This window comes from Corapipo altera, unplaced genomic scaffold, assembly GCF_003945725.1.
Source record: "Corapipo altera isolate COAL_440 unplaced genomic scaffold, ASM394572v1 50, whole genome shotgun sequence".
In the NCBI taxonomy this organism is placed as follows: Eukaryota; Metazoa; Chordata; class Aves; order Passeriformes; family Pipridae; genus Corapipo; species Corapipo altera.
In genome coordinates this window covers 9,564,970-9,585,231 of record NW_020884889.1, presented here as the reverse complement: position 1 = coordinate 9,585,231, position 20,262 = coordinate 9,564,970, and the positions used below count along the sequence as shown (strand labels likewise).

The 20,262-nt window shown below is 40.1% G+C and overlaps 1 protein-coding gene across 1 annotated transcript in view; it reads right to left on the bottom strand.

The window, feature by feature from the left end:
• The window catches only part of SECISBP2L (SECIS binding protein 2 like), a 29,576-nt gene extending 15,306 nt beyond the window's left edge, over nt 1-14,270 (bottom strand). The window contains exons 1-7 of the mRNA XM_027644697.1: nt 14,081-14,270; nt 3,695-3,873; nt 2,827-3,151; nt 2,164-2,299; nt 1,523-1,752; nt 1,409-1,433; nt 517-632 (exon numbers count right to left, since the gene is read on the bottom strand). Coding sequence (XP_027500498.1) covers nt 517-632; nt 1,409-1,433; nt 1,523-1,752; nt 2,164-2,299; nt 2,827-3,151; nt 3,695-3,873; nt 14,081-14,098 — 1,029 coding nt within the window. The 5' untranslated portion in view covers nt 14,099-14,270. The remainder of the gene's footprint in view (nt 1-516; nt 633-1,408; nt 1,434-1,522; nt 1,753-2,163; nt 2,300-2,826; nt 3,152-3,694; nt 3,874-14,080) is intronic.
• Nucleotides 14,271-20,262: the final 5,992 nt, after the last annotated feature.

Below are 20,262 nucleotides of genomic sequence, written 5' to 3'. Positions count from 1 at the left end.
TTAAATCATTAAGAAATAATAAAAATGTAAAAAATATGGTATGCTAATGTAAATATAAACAAAAGTTTCAAAGACAACAGGAGCGAGAACACAGGATTCTAATCCACCGTCACATCAGAATCTTTCTTTAGAAAGTTTGAGAATTTTTTTTTCTTCTGAGGTATGAATGGGTCAAAAACTGAATTAACTTTCCTACACCCGCACTGTCTTAATTTCACAAGTTACTTTATATATGCAATGTTTGTCCTAGGTAGATACATATAAAGAACAGGCTATAGGCAGAAGACTGCCAAGTACGTTGAATTTTATACATATGTATGTGATACAGAGCTAGCTCAAGAAACACAGAAGTTAGAAATGTTCAACTGGACTTTTAGGTTGAGTTTCTATCCTTTTCACTCACTGTTTTTATTACATATTATTTGTATGTAAATTTTATAATTCCTTTCAAATTCATTTTCACATGTCTCAAAACCCCCCCCAAAAGACTTGAGTTCAGAACCATAGAAAACATACCTGTGGATTGTTTCTTTGCTCAGCTTGTCTTCCACCTCTGGAAAAGGTCTGAGTTTTTTCAATCCAAGGTTTTTTTTGAGTTGCCTGGGAATTTACATTAGTCCAACTTACACCAGCTGAAAGAGAAGTGCCATCTATGAAAAACTGGCCTAGTACAACAGAACGTATCATAATGATACACAGGCCACCAGAACCAGGAACACAATTTTGATACAAACAGAGTTCTCTGAGAAAGTCTAATTCTCCTGCGACAACACTCACTTTTGTAGCTATTTTTAGACATGGGCAGAACTGCCTTCGGGGAGCACTCAAACTGCCAACTACTGATCATCAGGAAGCATCAGACAAAGGAAATCTCAGGTTCACATCCATACCAACTTCAGTTCAGTCACAAATAGCAGCTACTAGCATTACCTACTACTACCAGACTGATCAAAACACTTGCTCACGGTACAGTACCTCTGTAAAGCTCCTAAAAACTGTCAGGACTTCTCAAATAGGGAATGAGAACTCCTTGGCTCTATCACTACCCAGGTATGAACTGCAGCCCAACAGGGTAAGGAAGCTTGAGGATAAACTACAACAGAAGCACAGCTTTTTCTGAATGCTTCCAGTGGAATCTCAAGCTTTAATCTGTTAAAGAAGGCAGCTATTGATAGACCATTAGTGACAGCTGTATCACCATCAGTGATAGCTACACACTTGTTCATTGAACCAGGTGTCTTGTTGGAGGTGGTTGGAAATCACAGTAAAGACATCTTCAGAAGTATCTGAGCAGTTAGAGCAGCAAGCTGAAGCAGATCAAGAGGTGGTTCCCAGCAAAATGTAAAGCCAAAATACAAATATGACCCAGCCAAATTTTAAACAGCTCACCAGTTAAAACAATGCTTACTTGCATTTATTGATGGTTCTACAACCTGAAAAGGAAACAAAACAATTATTTTAGTAACTTTTATTAGTCTGTCAGATACAAATATAGTGAAGTTGCTCAGTTATGTTTACATACATTCATTGCACAAGAATCTGTGTTTCTTGAAGCCATGGCTGCAGCCTGGTTATTGCCATGCTTAGGACTACAATAGCCACTGTCACTGTCAATGTCTGCTTCACTTGCTCCCTGTTCACTGGAGGACTCTGCAGCAGGGTGAGAAGTTCTTCTGCGCCTGCCTTTTGATTTCCAAAGCATTGTAGAGGCGCTCTCAGAAAGTGATTTATTAGCTATATCTGAAGGAAAGTCTTCAAGAAACAATAAAAATAAAATTACTTGTGCAGGAATTGTTAAAAGACACGACAAACCTATACATCATAAAAACAAATTGAAAAGGCCAAAGTCTTTTAATAAAATTAAACCAGCATTGAATTTAAATCATGTCTAGGTCCAACTGATAATAATAACCAACTCCTTCAAGAAGAGTGATTCTGACTGTGGCAAAGTCTCTGCAGGAGTACCATATTATTACAACATTATAAGGTGACATATTGAGTAGGTATCTGCAGCCATCAGCATCTTTTCTTCATTATCCTTTTGTCTGCAAAGACTTCTCTTAAAAGCCACGTTTAAACCAGGTCCACCCTCTTCTAGAAAAGATGGCAACTGACATGTAGTTCTACTTATTTTGTACACCCAGAACTTAAGAAACAAATTACCTGTTTGCTGTGATGCATCAACCAACAAAACAATCTTTGATCTGTTCTCAGGACCTGATGAACTTGTCTCCTTCTGAGTAGCAACATTTTTCACTGGAGGACGTTTATTTTTTATGTGCATCTGTAACTGCTGTTGCTGTTTTAAAATATTAGCCACAGAAAACAAAGTCATATGATTTGACTTCATAGTTGTAATCAAACAAAGCAATTAGAAGTTCTAATGCCCTGTACAGAAGCCATATGTTTGAAGACGAGATTAAGGGAAATATTCGTAAAAGTACTTAATTTATTAACCTCTTTGCATTATTTACTACATGAACTGTTCATTATGATGTGAAAGTATCAAAAAAGGATAAAGAAAGAATGGGTATACATTCTCTGTTCTCTAATGAAGTAATTCTAAGCTCAGATTGCACTAGCAGAGAGGCAGTGGAAGTCTCCCATGTCATACTTACACACTTTATAAACTCACAAAGTATTTTACCACAAAATAGCTCTGTAGACAGTTTTTCTGCTCTCTGAATAACACCTTTTCTGCCTACCTTTCCCTCTAATTTTCTTCCACTACTGACATACCTGCTCTGGCTCAAATGAGATACATGTTTCCTGTGCAAAGACACTTTCTTTATACAGTTCTACTTATCCTATTAAAAGCAGACTTACTTTTTGTATGGCTGGTCCCCTGTTACTGCTCCTGCTCCGCTGACTGGACAATGGGAAGACCTGGCCCGAGGGGCTGGGACGCTCAGTGCATTCTGTAGTAACTGTACTGACAGCACTTGCTGTTTGAAAGGGTGTGGGATAGGGGGCAGGGAAGGGATGGTAGAAACCCATGACCTGAGCACATGGTGCTGGCATCAGCTGATAATAAGTATATTCTGTAGAAACAGGTGGCTGTGCAGATATTATAGGATAAGCAAGGTATGGTCCTGCAGGATTTGGGCTGGGTTGCTGCCATCTGATGTCACTGTTATACAGTGGAAACTGCCTGTAAAAAAACAAAAGGAAAGACAACTGCTCAGTAAGTTTTTCCCTCTCTGAAAGAAAACTCAGACCTTTACCACCTCTTTAAAAAATAAGTTCCTAAACTCAGCATATTTTAGCTACATGAAGAAAACTGGACAGAGTTACACTCAGTACTGAGTCAGCTGCAGACTGTTTTGCCATGGCAGGACCCAAGTTGGACACCCAAAGCCTTGCTTCATTCAGCATTGGATGCTGGCATGGACCTCCTGACTGCCCTGCAAGAGCACAGCACGTGACTTTGGGAGGGATTTCCATCAGACCTCTGTAGCCAGGAAAAAAAGGCAGCAAAGAATATAAATAGAGAAAAAAAAGCAGAGGGAAGAAAATAAGTAAAAGACCGGAGACAGGAATTTCATCCTCACCCATGAAGGGTCAGAAAATTAAATACTGTCAACAAAAAAAAGCTAATATACAGCCCACAGTCACTGACTCCTCTCAAGCCCACCAAAAGCTTAAACTCAATTAAAAACAGATCATCTTCCATGAAGACCACAACCACTGTTACCTGTTGGACTGATTTTCCTGTACAAATGGATAGCAAGTGATCAGGTAGCTGGGGATTGGAGTTGGTTCCATGCCATTAATTCCTCCACTGTCGTTAGGAAGTGCCATCGGGATCATTAGTGTTTCTGGACCCTTCTTCTGAGGAATAAATGGTTCTACTTCAGCTGACAGCTTGACATTCTTAAGAGAACAGAAACAATGCCTTCATTAAATACAATCATAAATTGCTTGTGAAAATTTAGATTCATGAAGTTGTACACTCAGTACCACAACCAGCAGGCAAAGGGATGACAAGGCTACAGGAGGTGGAAAACAGTTGGCAAGTGCTTCTTGCATCCTCCCAATCAGTGCAGGGTGTAATACAGATCACCAACATTTAGCATTTCTGTTAACCTTTACAAGTGCAATACAAACACTAATTAACTTAAAAGGGACTGAAGTTCAGATCTTGCAGAGGATATACCAGTCAGAACACAGAAAGAAATCAAATTAGCACTGTATGTGGAGCACAGTTGTGTAGGCTTTCAGAAGTGAAACCAACATATGGAAGATGTAGTAATGCCTGGTCTGCTCTACAAAGTTGACCGTGTTCTGAGGCAATTATAAAAAAAACTTTTCAGCACTAAGCCATAGGTTTAATGCTAAAATAGATGGTGCATCATTGAAGATGCACCCCCTACATTCCATCTGCATAATTTTAACACACTTTGAAGTTTTAAGATCATGATTAAAGTTTGCCACGAAGAAGGCTTTAAAGACTGCTTAGAAATAAGTTTTAAAAACTATGCTTTCAAAGAAGAGTATCTCCCCCAATCCTGAAGGTGTCCTCAGTTTAAGGTGGTTTTGCCCACACTTTTGGTTTTGTATAGCTGCATCTTATACCTAAACAACAAAAACTACTCCATCCAATAAGACAACTGCAGACCCAAAGCACCCTTAAATTCTATATTCCACTATAAGTTACATTCAGGTGAAAATAATTTCTTTTTAGACAAAGATTTCAGCTTAATTCTATTTGTCTGACTTTACTACCTCATGGACTACCAAATCCAAAGAAGATTTTCTAAAGCAGATAAGGACTCCAGACAATTTTCCTTCTATCTAACAAAGGAAGAATTCCAGAAGTAACATGTAACCTGAGTGAGTACACGCTCTTATTTTACAAAAAGGAAAGCCTGAAGGTTCAATGTGATGAGAACATCCTTGCTACTACCCGAGAACATCCACATGAGCAGAAACAGTTAAATGGGAGCTCTGAAAATATCATGGCAAGTATTCCCACACCTACCACATACTTCTCAGTCCATATCCTTGTTCTGTGTCACATCTACAATCCAGAGACAGCCTTACATCCAATATCAGAATCTCTAAGTCCCCAAAACTTATTCTTATGAAATAAGATCCCATATGGGTGGAATAGGTGGGAGAGGCAAGTCCAAAAAGGTTTTGGAAACACAGTTGTCCCAGTGAGTAAGAAAAGCTACTTTTACTTGATGAGTAAGTACTTTAATGGATCAGACTGAACTAGAAAAAGTGAGGTCAAGACCTGCTCATGCAAAGTGCTGGATTTTTGTTTAGTTAGTCTGACACACTTACATACAAGAAATTTAATTACTGAGCAAGAGGTAGAATCATCATCAAGTAAATTACCAAACCCATGAGTTACACTGCAATTCAACAAATGAGTTGAAAATCAGCTGGTATTTAAGTACTTTGCTGTCACCTCCTACAAAGGGGAGAGGAAAAAACATTGTTGAGACAGTAAAAGCTCCCTAATTTTCATATAAGTATTATATGCACTATTAAATCATCATAACTACCAGTGACTGATGCATTCTATTTTTATATTAGGGAATAATTTTCAATACATATTACTTATGATAGTAACATTAGAATTCCCTGACAATTTCAAATGCTAATTCAAAAATTTTGCTCAATTCATTCTTTTTAACTCCAAATATGACGTTCAAACTAAGTAATTATGAAACAGTCATTCTATAACAGCTTTTTGGACAACCTGTACAAGTGAAATCAAACTTTTCCTGCAAAAGGTGCTATTACAGACAGTGTCTGCCTCTTATTATCTTTACCTTTCCATCACCAAATTTGCTAATTCATACTTCTTTCTTGAGATTTTATGCAGTCTTAGCTCAATTTTCACAATTAGCCATTTCCTGTAAACAGTAGTTCACCAAATAATTTCTATTTAAACATCACTCACTTCCTCCAAATACTGTGCACCTCACTAAGATGAGCTTTATAAACACAGGAGAAAACTTTCTAAGTGAAATATTGTTTAGGATAGGAGACCACTGTCTGCAGGATGTCCTCAACTTACATCCCTTAACAACTTGGGATGGTAGGACATTCTGCAAGCCACAGTGACCAAGACCAAAGCTTGTTTATAACCAAACTGAGAATTGAAAAAAATATACAAAATGGGAGAAAATCCACAGCACTTATCAAGTGTAGAGTCCATGACTACTTTTAACCATTTCTTGAGAAGATTATGTGTCTTTGGACTTTCTGAAGTGTGCAGGGAAAGCAGAAACATCCCTACCAACAAAATGAGTCTTTACTTTGATATGCTTATTTAGTAACAACATCAGTAGTTAACAGATGTGAAGTTCCAGCAGCAATCAAGAGAAAACCAAACATCTAAAAAAAAAAAAAGAATTAAGAGTGCCAGGAGAAAATGTCTTTGAAAGTGACAAGAAATACCATTCTTGTCAGAAAAGTATTTATTAATGACTGTTCTCAAAATGCTTATGGTTATAAAATGGAGACACATATGGAATATAATGCATGGAAGGATGCCCCATCCCTGGAAGTGTTCAAGACCAGGCTGGATAAGGCTTTGAGCAACCTAGTGTAGTGGAAGGTGTCCCTGCCCATGGTAGGGGTTTGGAACTAGATGATCTTTAAGGTTCCTCCCAGCCCAAACCATTCTAGGATTCTATAAGCACAAATACAGAAGCATCACTACCTGCTGCACAACAAAGGTCTGCATTAGAGAGGAAAAAAATCACCTTAATACATTTCTTTATCATTAGGTAGTAGGCAAACATTCCTTTTCCAACTCCTGGAGTTCCACTGAGAGGAAAAGCTGTGGGGCAGCTGCAGCAGCAGCACCGAATTTGTGCAACACAAACCGAAGCTCCATCCAGAGCTTCCTCCCTGGCCTCGGGCACATCCCGCAGCTGCCGCGTGACCCGCCCACCCCTCCGCAAACCTCCCCGGCATCCTCCTCAACACAGCACGAGGGGAAAGGCTTTCTATTAAAAAAAAAAAAAAAAAAAAAGGGCTTATCTACAGTGATCGCAGAATAAGTGGCAGAAATACCAGTGCTGAAACCCCTCCCCGAAATCGAAGATCTTTTTTCTGTGCTACTTCAGGCAAAAATATTTGCTTGAGAACAGACTCAGTTCTGGGCTGGCCTACAAAACGAGATGGCATAAACATCAGAGGAACACACCAAGGCCATCTCGTCCACAGAACACTCAGGAGTAAAACTAGGATGAGTGCTTTATCAACACCGAAAACTTCCCAACTATTCCTAATCTGCTGGTCACTATCTGCCCGCAACATGTCCAGTGAATTTTAGCCAAGATACTAAAAATAAACTCTAGCACTGGCTCAGAAAATAGTTTCAACATTCTATTTGTAATTCAGGTTGGGACAAAACTCCCTGTTTTAAAGATCTTTCCTGTCTGGTTGTCTGCTCTTTCCCTATATTATTTTGGGAGATTGATATGGAAATGCTAAAATTGTTCTTTATTGACAGGTCTCTTGCAAAACGGTCTCACGACAATGATTTTTGTGATGTTGCACTCCATCATCACTCATTGTTAGAATTATGAGAGAACTGTCTTTCACATCAAGTATTAAAAAAACAAAGTATAACTGATCAAAGCAGGAGCTTTGAGCAGATGAATCTCATCTGCAAGGCCGCCAAGAATTTCTTGACAATTTCTGAGGATAATCCCTACCTTACTTTTACATCCAAGGTGGATTGGATAAAAATTGATTTATTTAAATCTTTCCAGCAAAAACAGTGATTGTCAGGGGGTTTTTTTATTTGTTTTCTAAATTTATTACAAAAATCCACAACACAAAACACTCTTATCATGTAATTTGACAAGTTTAGGAAAATAATTTAAATTATTCTGCTTGATTTTGTTAGGTTCAAACAACTCAGAGATGCCCAAACTAGAAAGACAACTTTAATGCTTCCTTTCCTCTTGCCCAGTCTTTCATAGAGGCAATGATTACTACTGCTATGACAGAGCAATTGGGTGATGTATTTAATTACCCTTTTCTGTATACAGGTCATAACAAGTTTAGCTTACCAATAATGATAAAATAAAGATACAGCATATCCTGTAATCATAAACACATATGGGGTGCATTTGAAAGTTAATTTCTTTTTTCACTTACAGAACTTGGAGAGTGTCTGTTATTTAAAGGAATGAAAGCTGCATTTCACAATGTTTTATGTGCATCATACCTTAGACGCTGGTTTTTTGTGCAATTTAGTCTGCACCTACAGGTTTGCTTGGTTCATGGAGGTTGGGATTTTTTAATCCTTTCAAGAAACTTGTTTCAGCAAAGAAAAGAACTTAGGGTAAACCTCTGGTTTAGATTTCGCATTTTCTTCTGTAGCAACTGAAACAGCAACTGAAAACTCAAAAACCTTAGAACACGTGTCTCAAACTCATACTGCAAACATAATACCTGCAATTCTCAGCAGAACTTACACATTTCATTAGACAAGACGACCCCATTTCCACTTTGGGGTAGAAAACAGGCAGCTCAAGTGTATTACCAACTAAACCAAATTAACTTCACCGTATTGCTTCCTGATAATATTTTACCAGTCTTTCAAAAATACTCCAACAGTTATGTTTTACATAGGATGTGTCTTCAGAGGAGAGTAGTAAACTTAATGAAACTTAAAGCAAAAAGGGGAAACAAATGTACTAAGTCAGCTCAGCCTGCTAACCAAACCAAACCAAACAGAATTAACTCTGCAGGGTGATTGTCCAGACACTTCAGCACATGTCACAGATGGCCAGTGGTTTCAGTGGAAAAGTGAGGGAAACAAAAGAGCAACGCTAAGTAATTTGCCCAAAGTTATCTAAGCAGATTTTTTTAGGACTATGGATTTCTCAGCTGGGAGGAAGGGTGGGTAAAGAAAGACAGCAAAGTAACTCTATTTGATAAGATGCATTTTAGCCCTCCTGGCACCCACTGAGTTGTGAGAACAACAGAAATAACATTCCCTTCACAGTGCAAGAAGAAAAAGTGAAACAAAAAAAAAACCCAAACAAACAAACAAAAAAAAAAATCAAAGAAATCCATTTAGTAGTAAGTAAAAGTGCTGCCAATTTGTCATTTCACTGGACAAGCAAAAGATATCTCCTACTGAAACTTCCTATGTCTTTTAATAGGTTGTCTCTGTGCTCCTTTGGGGAGATACAGAAACAATAATGCCAAATAAACAGTGTGTTGGTGGTGGCTTTGACTTTTAAATACCACACTGACAGGCCTAAGACTGCAACCAATGACAAATGACACAAACTGCAGAATAAGAGACGAGATGCTTTTTTGTTTCAGAAGGAAAGAAAAAGTGCATAAAACAAAGTGCATACAAATATATATGAGCACAACTCCTCAAAGAGTTTCACCTACACAGGACAAATGGAGTGACAAGTGACACAAACAGCACCAGTTGGACTGACTGATCAGGGTACTGATTTGTAACAGACAAGAAAGATTTGTCACACACTAAAGGATTTGGGGGAAGGTTCCTCACTTTCCCTAATCCTTACAACAGAGCACCTGTGATACAAGATAAACTCTAATTGCTCCCACAGTACTGAGATTTATTTCAGCCTGTACCCTCTAAAAAAATTAGCACTTTGCCACTGGCATCAGTAAATGCAAGGTCAGACCTTAATATAAAGTAACATGCAGTTTTGATCAGGCACTCTAAAAGCAAACACTGCAAGACCAAACTTGATTTTATTTTGGAGTGCAACTTTTTCATGTTTATTCAACCTTTCATATCACAAAGCTAAACAAAACCTTATTGAAATTGACCTTTGATAAGCAACCCAATTCTAAATACAAATTTAAGTCATGCTGAAACATCAGATTTTCAATTAGCTGCCTATTAATGGAAACACACCCCTTCAAAAGAAACCAAGATTTAGACAGAAGTCTCTTTTGTAGATATCCCTAGTTTCAATTTACAAAACGTTTTGCAGTAGCTCATTACATATTTCAGTCCAACAATTACAAGTCTTTCAAGACAGCATATATACTGAAGAGCTCCTTTGTTTCCTATATAAAAGCTACTGTAGTCCTCAACAGCTGCAAAGACAGAGGATGACACAAGCAGGAACAGACTGGTAAACTCTGTCCTGTAGTTATAGCACTGTACGTTTAATCTTAGAAAAGTTGTTGTTCATTGTGGCTTAACGACATTCAGCATTTTCCATTAAATAGAATCTCTGTCATCTTGCTGTCTTGGAGAACACTTAGATATCAATCTTACCATTTACAGGGTGAGAAAAGAGACACAGATGCCACATCTCAGAGGGCTATAATAAAATCAGCTGGTTTACTGTCTCAAAGTCTGGAAACAAGAAGTCTCATCACAAACGTAAAATAAAAACATGCTCAACCTTTTTTTTTTTTCCCCAGAAAAACAATCCTACTTTTGAATTTTGGATTTCATAATTTAAAAGCCATGTTAGTAGTAAGGCAAGTCACAGTTCATCTATTTTAAGATAAACTTTACAAATATGGAAGTCATTGTTTCTATAATTAGTTGCTTCTAAGTGGCAGATACTCCGGGAATGGTAAATATGCAGTTGGACTGGAAACACCAGCAGCAGGTCACTTAACAAAGCACAAAATTTCATCCTCCCTATTTACATTTAACATAGTCATTTCAACACACCACTTAAAGTAAATACACTATGAGGTGAGTCTTTCCCTTTTCCCTCAGCTCATAATAAGGGAATCATGCGTAATTCCCTTCCCTTTCACAGAAAAAAGTACCATGATCAGAACATAACAAAGTTAAATATTTAACTGTTTTATCTATATATAGAAAACAAACAAGTGGTACAACATGACAAGTTGGCATGTTTAAACTCAAAGCTAAAATATTCCAGGAAAAAAAAGGGAGGAAAATAAAACAGTATTTACAGTTACAAAAGCTTGTCCAAAGATAAAAAAACAGCTACCAACATGATCTTCTTCACTTACTTTACAGCATTTAACTTTACATACAACCTTCTAAACCTATCCACTTGAAATTCTAATATTTGAATTCTTTGTAGACAATTTTCTGAAAGGATTAATCCAAACTATTTATGTAAATCAGTTTTCTGATCTCCACAAACTATAGTCAATGACAAATACATTTGTGACCAAAAAGATTTTCATGGAATCATATCAATAACATTTAAATTCACCAGAGAACACTCTAAAATAAGACCATACAAAACTCCCACAAAACCCAAACTTCCAAGGTTCAAGAGAAAGCAGTAGCAAAATGTACAGAACAGAAAAACTGACATTTTCGAGCTTGCCTCAGTTGAAAACTCTGTCATGGGTAAGAAACACAAAAGGAAAGTGGACAGGATAAAGAGCACAAAACATTGATCCAGATCTACTTCTATGGCAACCATATTATCAAGCCACCTGTTGAACAGTCAGGAATAGCAGAGACAAGCAGAACAGGCTGTCTTTAAGCAATACTAAAACAAAACACAGGTCACGGATTTCTCAACTTCACCTGATTTCTCAACTGTACTAAAGGAACCAAACGTCTTAATCACAGGGCAAGACAAAAGTGTAACACTGAGAAAAATCAAAGCACAGCAGCACCTTTGAGAGAAGTTGTTTCTCTTTAGTTTTCTACCATATTCTGCTTAAGCAGAAAGAGGCTTGTAGGTCATATGCCAAATTTTTTCTCTAGTAGGAAAATAACCTCCACTTAACTGCTGAAACCCATATGCTTTTTAATGGGAACAGTTTCATTCTGGTGTAGACAGAAGTAAACTTCCACACCCACTACAAAAATCACAACAATTCCTATCATAAAACAAATAGATTTTAAACAGCTTTCTTCTGTTTTCGTCTATGTCAGCTGCCAAAATATCACTGAGCACATTATAACAAATGAAGTCATACCAGAATTTAGGCAACGGAAACCTGTAGGGCACTCAACAAGTGATATTTTTTTTTGTCATTTAGGTGTCCAAATAATCTTGCTACATGAAATTTCATACTGATTTACTAAGCCAACACCACAAAACTGTTTCCCCATCAAAATACCATTGAAATCCCATGCTACCACACTACATCAGTCCTAGCAGCTTATACTCTGATTCCACAGGAGTTATTCCTATCAGCATGAACAGTTACCACACTGTGCCTGAGAGAGCATTCTGAGGGAAAGGGGAGGAGAGAATAAGTCCTGCTAACACACATCTGCATGCTTTAATATTCATTTATCAGATGTCATGCAATACAGGTGAAGAAAGAAGCCCAAATAAAGGAAAAAATGAAACAGCTCCCAAAACTGATGCAACCTTACCAAACACTTACACTGGTAAAGGAGATTACATTTGATTCTTACAGCACAAAGGGTTCAAACCCAAAGCGTTTATGGATCTCCTAATCAAGATGCTACTGTATAATGAGAAGACAAAAGCAACAAGATAGTTGAATCATATTAGAAACTCATCAGGTATTAATTATTTGTCTGCCTAGAAGCCTTACTCGTGGCTAAGGAACCAACAGGACCAGATATGCTGCAAACAGAGTAAACAAGAAGATGGTTCCTGCTTCAAAGAACTTCACTGCACCTCCAACTCAAAAACCTGCACTTAGTTAAAACAGTCACAGTCAACACTCTACACTGTAAATAACACAACAACTCTCAGTTTTCATGAACTATTTCGAACAAATTCAAAGAGAATGGTTTGATAAAGGCACGTGTGTGAACCTCCAGTAGTGAAGAGCTCAAGCAACAAAGAATAAATATTTCACAAGTGTGCTACAGCAGTAATTCCAGATGAAACAAAGGGGTAACAAAAATACAAACCACACCAAAATACAACATTTTAAAGCAGAAAATACTACAGATTGGACTAATGTGAATTGTACAGAATAAGGTCAGTTTTTCTATATGAAGGCAAATAAAAAACATAAAAAAATTGAATTGAAAATCATTACAACACCAGAAAGCCTAGTAACAAAGCCACAGTGGGAGCCATACTGCTATAAGATGTACTGCTCACTAACTTCCTTAGACATAGGTACAAAATGAAAAGCAGTGTATCTTTACAGAGTACATTATTGGTCATTATCTACTTTGCTACAGGAGCCTGTGTTATTTTATTCCTTAACCCTACCATTAGAACCCCTGGAGATGCCAAAGCTGAAAACCAGGAAACAAAGAGCTGTAATTCATGAATTTTCAACACGTTCTGCAGAAACAGAAGCTTAAAAATAACATCAGGCTGTTAGGGATGACATCATTCATTTCAGATACATCTTTCAGAACTACCTCCTGACCATGAACTGTGTTACTGCACATATGGAACAAGCCATACAAACTCTTAAGGCCCAGCTTAGATTTCTTCATACCCCATACGGTCTTAAGAATAATTCAAACTGATTACCTCGGCAAAGCCAAGTTTAATACTTAAGAAAAAAAAAAACAGGGACCTGTAGAAAGAATTAGTGAGCTACACCCACCTCTCTCCCACTCAGCTACCAGACCACCAGCTGTGGCCCTATCACTGAAAACTTCAGCCCGAACCTGACACTTAAAGCATTTCAGCAAGAGTGACACCTCACTTGCGTTGCAAAGTTCCCAAGAAACCTGTTTCTTCCTCAAGAAACCAAGTCTCTCCTAATGACCAGCCAGGTTTAGACTAAACTGCAGTTTGCTTCAAACAAAGCCCGAAAGGCCAGGAGGGAGAAGATCAAAACAGAGCATTCCCAGGGGAGCCGCTCCCGGCTTCGCAGGTCCCCGGGACAGCCGGGCCGGGCCGGGCGCGGCCTGAGCCTCCCGCCCGGGCAGGGGTCGAACACACGCCGGGCTCCCTCTCCCAGCCGGGGGAACGCGCTGCCCGCCCCTCCGGAGGGCCGCTCCCGGGCGGGGCGGGCCCCGGGGCCCCTCACGGCCGCTCCCGGGGCCCCCGCCCCGCAGGCCGCGCCCCGCCCTGCCCACCCTGCCCGCCGCTCGGCCCCAGCCGCCGGCCCGGCCGGGGCTGACACGGCCCGACACAGCCCGGGCCCGCTCCGCTCGCCGCCCTCCTGGCCGCCCCTCCCGCGGCAGCCGCTCGCGGTGCCCTCGCACCTTGTCCGCTTTGTCCATGGCTCCCGCGGCGCCGAGCGGCGGCTCTACTGCGGGCGGCGGAGGGCCCGGGCCGCCTCCCCCATGGCGCTGCAGCCCCGCCGCGTCCGCACACGCCCGGAGCGGCGCCGGCCCCGCTCGCGGTTATCACGGGAACCGGGACCGGCTACGCCACGGCCGGGGCGGGGCGGGCGGCGGGGAGGGCCCAGCTGGGACGGAAGCCGGGCGGGCCCAGCCCGGGAACGCCCTCGCTGCCCCCCGGGGCGGGCGCTCCCCGCCCGCGTTCGGGCCGCACGGAAACAGGCGCGGCCGTGTCTCGAACGTGACGGAAACCCGCGGGAAGGAGCGGGGGGAGCGCGTTGTGCCCCCGCCCGGGGCCGCCCCCCCCGCGGAGCGTGAGGGCGGCAGGTGCGCGGCGGGCCCGGCCGCTCGGGGGCGGCGCCGGGGGAGTCTCGGGCGGCGGTGTCCTTGAAATTAACTGGAACATCGAAGGAAAAAAAAAAAGAAATCTGAGATTTATTTAGAGGCAGGAATCTAAAAATGTCGCAGCGGCGTCTGGAGCCGGGTTGTGAAGGGACCGTGTGTGCGGGACCGGGGCGCTGCCGGCGAAGGAGGGGGATTGTAAGACATGGGGTTTGACACAGCTTGTGTGACGTCCCTTTATTTTGGTGCCCTGGTTTTAGTGTGGTTAATTATGAGTAACACCAGTGAAATCCATGAGACCCGTGTTCACCTAGAGACACTGGAGAACAGGAAACGATTGAAGGAGCCGGTGCTGCGCAACAACACATGATCCCGTACGTGCGATCTGCATGGGATGGTCCTGCATTTCATTAAGCATTAATATGTCTGCTGCCTTGGGTTTAATGGAAAAGGAGCATGATTTATTTACAACTTGGTTGATTCATGGCAAGGGGAAAAAAAAGAACTAGGCTAAGTATCTCTGTGAAAGACATACACAAAGGATATCCTAGAGCATACTCTTGAGCACTTCCAGGTGAAATACATTATAAATGTATTATGTATTAATATGAGAATCAGGTTTCTGCTTCGTGAAGGTTCTTGTGAGGAATAAATGGCTTGCCTTTTAAAGAAAAAAGCAAGCAAGCCTGGATCTGATTTTGACAGAGGTAAGAACTACCAAAAATGTCGCTACAGAGCTATCTTGCTAGAGCTTCCTAGATTGAACCTTTATAATTATTTAACCTTTCCAGATTTATGTTCATTATACTATGTAACAATTTGTTCTACTTCATAGGAAATTTATTTCTTAGGTAAATCCATATAATGCCTTTGTGTTTTCTTAAGAGTTGCTCTTCACCATTAAAACCTCGCCTGTAACCTGGGATTATGAAGATGGCTGTTGCATTGCAGAGCAAGATCTCATCTTGCAAACAGATGACACGAACAGAGAACTTGCACAGACCATCCCTGCCTTCTGTGCTACTCCATCCACATCAGCAGGATCCCTATCTAGGTGTAACTTTTGCTTACATGTCTGCAATATTACTTACATTCAGTGACTTATGTTTTCATGAGGTTGCAGTACACAAGATCATAGGATCATATGGGAAAGGGAGCGGGGTGAAGTTGTAATACCAATGAAATTTAACTTTTGGGTTTCTGTTAACTTCAGTGAGGACAGTTTTACTACAAATGAAGAGAACAGGAGGGCTGCTGCAGCACCCTAATTGATACAGAAACCTCAGTTTAACTGAGAAGCTGCAGCAGTTTACACTTTATATGCACTTCTGTATCTGAGCACTTTCCTTGATGAGATTATATGGTCAGCAGAACTCCCACAAGTGTTCATGACTCTAAGAAGCCATTTCAAGGTGGTAACAAAGATTAATTTGAGGTTATGTTCCCAGGGGCTTTTACACAATGAGATTTATTTCAACACAAGAAGTCACGAAAGTAAAACTGTGGATTAGGCTGGTTGTACAAAGAGCTTTCAGCTGATGCAATGGAACAGCATTTCATCAGTCATTGATGAACTTAAATATGAGATGGAAATCTACAGATAAATAGTTATGAAACATACACCACCTAAACTTAATCTCACTTAAACAACAAATCTCTACTGAGCAAAATGTATTTTATTCCCAGTTGTTAAATGTGTTTCACTTATTTGTGCAAAATTAGGTTGATTTATTTCAAACCTAGTCACTTTTCATCTCCCAAGTAATGTGGGAGAACTTGCCTGACTGGACAGAAAACAGTGAAAAAATCCCACTGAAACAAGTAGAACAATCATTTTCTTGTATTAGCACACCAGTGTTTTAGTGTGGAATGCAGCTTAATTTGTTCAAATTGGTGCTGACCACAGAATATATATTATGACATTTGCTTAAGATAGTGGCTGTGTTTTTAAGAAATAATGACTCATTATGGCAGGGCTGTCCGTTATGAAATTCTTCTTTTGTTCCCAACATACATACCAACAGAAAGGTCACACTTGAAAGGGCTGTTATGCATAAACAACAAGAATGTCTAAGATCTAAATTGGGCAGTGATTAAAGAGATATCAGAGCTACATAAGTCTGTGCAACATAAATACTACAGAAAGTCATGTTGGGTCACCCGAGTGGCCATTTGGGTGAAAAAAAATCTCAAGTCTCCCGTAAAATTTAACTGTGTTATCACCAAAAAGAAAAACATCCCAAAGCACTCAGAACCAGTTATGTGAGATCCTCTATCCACAGCTATCACAAATATGCCAGGGTATCTGGTTACATCATCGTCATCTTGATCGAGTGTTGTGTAAGAGAACCCAACCGTGTTACAGTCCTTAAGGAAGCCATAAAAAAATTCTAAAAACCCTGCTGAATTCAAACACGCTGGTAACTGCGGTAGCTGATTTTGAATACTCAAGCCTAAGGGTCCAGTTCTCAAATCTGGCAGTTTGTAAACAATTATTGCTATTTTTTTATTGCAACATGGAGTAAGTAAGCGAATAGTTTGTAAGCAAAAATGATGGTCAAACCTAGCAAGTGCTGATTGCTTACAGAAAAATTTTGCCAATTTTTGGAGGTTTATTGCTGCGTCTGCTGGGTAGTGGAAATACCCTTCCTGAACACAATGGAGGACACAGGTCAAAGGAAGAAGAAAATGTAGGTCGACACAAAAATAAAAAATGGAGTCTAAGCCAAAATACCTCAGCAACATGGAAAGGCACTTGGTAGTGACTGTATTCAGAATTCAAATCACAGGATAACAAGCAAATTTAACAGCACATGTGCAGCCACTCACGCTCTCTACTTCCATAGGGTCTATTTACATTCAGTGGGTATAAAGTCCTACAAAACACATAAGGATGTGATTATGCACATCCCACTGAAATCGAGGCAGCTCCTTACATTGGAAGCTGAACATATGTACAGGCTTAACTGCACTGGCATGGAAACATGAAATAAGGGTTGCTCAGTAACACCCCCCTCCACCCCCTGGGTCTAAGCAGGCCGAGACTGAGCTCCAAGGCAGCAGCACCACCTGACCATGGACTGCAGCAGGTTTGGAGGCTGCCATGGTGAGCAAGGGAAAGAGGCAGCAGGAATAAAGCAAACTCCAAAATGACAGTTTTTTTACTGGCCTGGGACTAAAATCTTCAGCATAATTAGAGAAAAAGACAAGTACAGAAAGCAAAGTATATCTTGGCAAATAAACACTTGTATCTGCTGGTACAACATGTGGCGTTCTGCACAGGCAGACAACAGGAACATCACTGGAGCCAAAGTGGGAAGGTGAGCCGGGAACTAGTGCATGAATCTGAAAATCACGATTCTGATGGCAACGTGCAATTACTACCTGGCAGCAGCCAGAGTGAGCCCAGCTCTCCCACCGAGAGCAGAGAGGCAGCAGAGCCAACTGAGGCAGATCCTGCCATGCAGCTCTCTGTACCCCAGCCAGGAAGGGATTAGCCTTTACTCTTGCTGTAATGCCTCCAGTTATTACAGCTAAGATTTGGTACTACATATGCAATTATTATAACACAGATACACTTTGCAATCTACCTTCCCACAGATTTAGAGGCTTTTAAGGCAGTGATAATCCTTTCTGTCAAGATCTTAATTAACACTTCACTACTTGATTAGCTTGTAATGTATTTTACCTAGTTCTCTAACCTAGTTCTAAAATATATTTTTAGCACTTTGAAAATAATAAAGTAACAGCTAAACTTTCAAAGTCAATATTAACATCTCTATATGGAAATTTAGTTCAAATAACTGCTGTATTTTTGAGAAAGCAAGGGGTACTGTCCAGAGTGATGTCATTTTACTCTTACTCCATAAATACACAGTTCCTGCTCAAGTAAATTAATTTACTACCTCTCAAAAAAAATACAATCTTCAAATACAGACATAATGTTTTACAGCTGACAACTTCTGAGTAATTACAAAAATCAGTGTTTATTTACAGACTACAATTCAAATACCTTCATTATATTATTCTACCAGGTGCATTTCAGCTGCCTTACCATTTTCCCATTTTTTTGTTTGTTTGGTTGGGTTTTTTTGGTTCTTATTGTTCAATACATTTTTAATCCTATTTAAAAGCAAAATGAAATCCTCACTACATCAAGGTTTCAGATCCAATCCATTAGAGTAGGACTTTGAGATGCAAAAAGAATACATTCCTCCGAAGTATGCTTGATAAATAAAATAAAAAAAAAAAAATCTAAAATGCAGACATAGCACCCACATCCTCCCAGATTTCATTTTCACGTTGTTCAGTTTTAATGCATAAGCTGCCAGCAACTCAGAAGAAAGGTTTATATCTGCACAGCTTCATCACTGTTGTAATCTCACACAAGATTACAACAGCCGTTAAAATGTTCCTTTGCAAACAGTGGTACTGGTACTAAGATGCCAGTTTGTCTTGTACCAACAGCAACAAAAAGTATATAAAAAGACCCCAGAAGCTGTGAAAAGTGTGGCTCTGACAATCAATGACAACTGCAGAAATTTAATGATTGGAACTCAGACTGGCGAACACAGTGAGGCTGCTTTACCACATCTGGAACACCCTGCAGTGCAAGAGTGTTTCCTGAAAAAAATTTCATTCACCCTCTTCCTTCAACTGCTTGTTCACCTTTCCTGAGGAGGCAGAAATGACACCAGAGCCAGATCTACCAGGGACCAGGTGGGCTACAGCAACTACTGGCGATTTCTGCTGCTGTTGTGTGACAACAGAGCTCCTCTGTATTTCCCCACAGAAAATTCTCACCTTCCAGGTTAAGAATTATGAGAACTCAGAAAAGGAGTAGAATCCCTTAGGGATTACATAAATCTTCATTATGTGCCTAGACCACAGCTGCTAAGGCACTGTACACATGAGTAAGAACTAAAACATGCCAAAACACGCAACAATTTATTAGAGGTAGACTGACGCTTTTTCGGTCTAAAATCCATCGCTAGCCCTCACCGCTCAAACTGAGGGTCCTTCACAAGCTGGACAATTAGAGCTTCAGAACAAAAAGATAAAACAAGGGAACTAGATGGAAGGACAAGATTTACTACATTATTCCTGTCTCCTTCTTGATAAAAATCCAAACATGCCTCCCTAACAGACATGGCTGGGATGGGGAAGGTTACAGCAGGTACAAGAGACAAAGTCAAGACAACTTTTTTATTGTCAGTGATTGTAAGTTTATACACAGTTCTCCTTCTTCCCCTCCTTTAGAAGAGAGTTGTTCCTTCCCACAGCAAGGGTGGTGGGAAATGGCAGGGAGAGGAAACATATTCAAAGAGCTGTCACTGTCCCTGTCTCCATGGGAAGGAGAACCTTGAAAGAGCTGAGACAGTCCCTTGTCCCCAGGGAGGAACAACCTTGCAAGATTCCCTATCCAAATTAAAGTCTCTGGATCTCTAGCTAAGGGTCCCAATTACTGTGCAGTATTGTTAAGTTCAACTTCACATCACCAGGTATTATTGGAATGTTCAAAGTAAAAACTATGTTACACATCACAGCATTGTAAGGAAACAACAATGTGCTTTTTAGTCATCTACAGATTTTACAAAGGAAAAAACCCCTTTGCTTAAAAACTAAGTTCAATTTATATTCTTATTTTACCACTGTTTTAAGTAAGTGGATAAATTAAAAATACCTATGGGTAAAAAAAAAAAAACATTAGTGAAGAAGAAATGCTCACCCAAGATTCAGCATCATGCTACTCATGGTACACA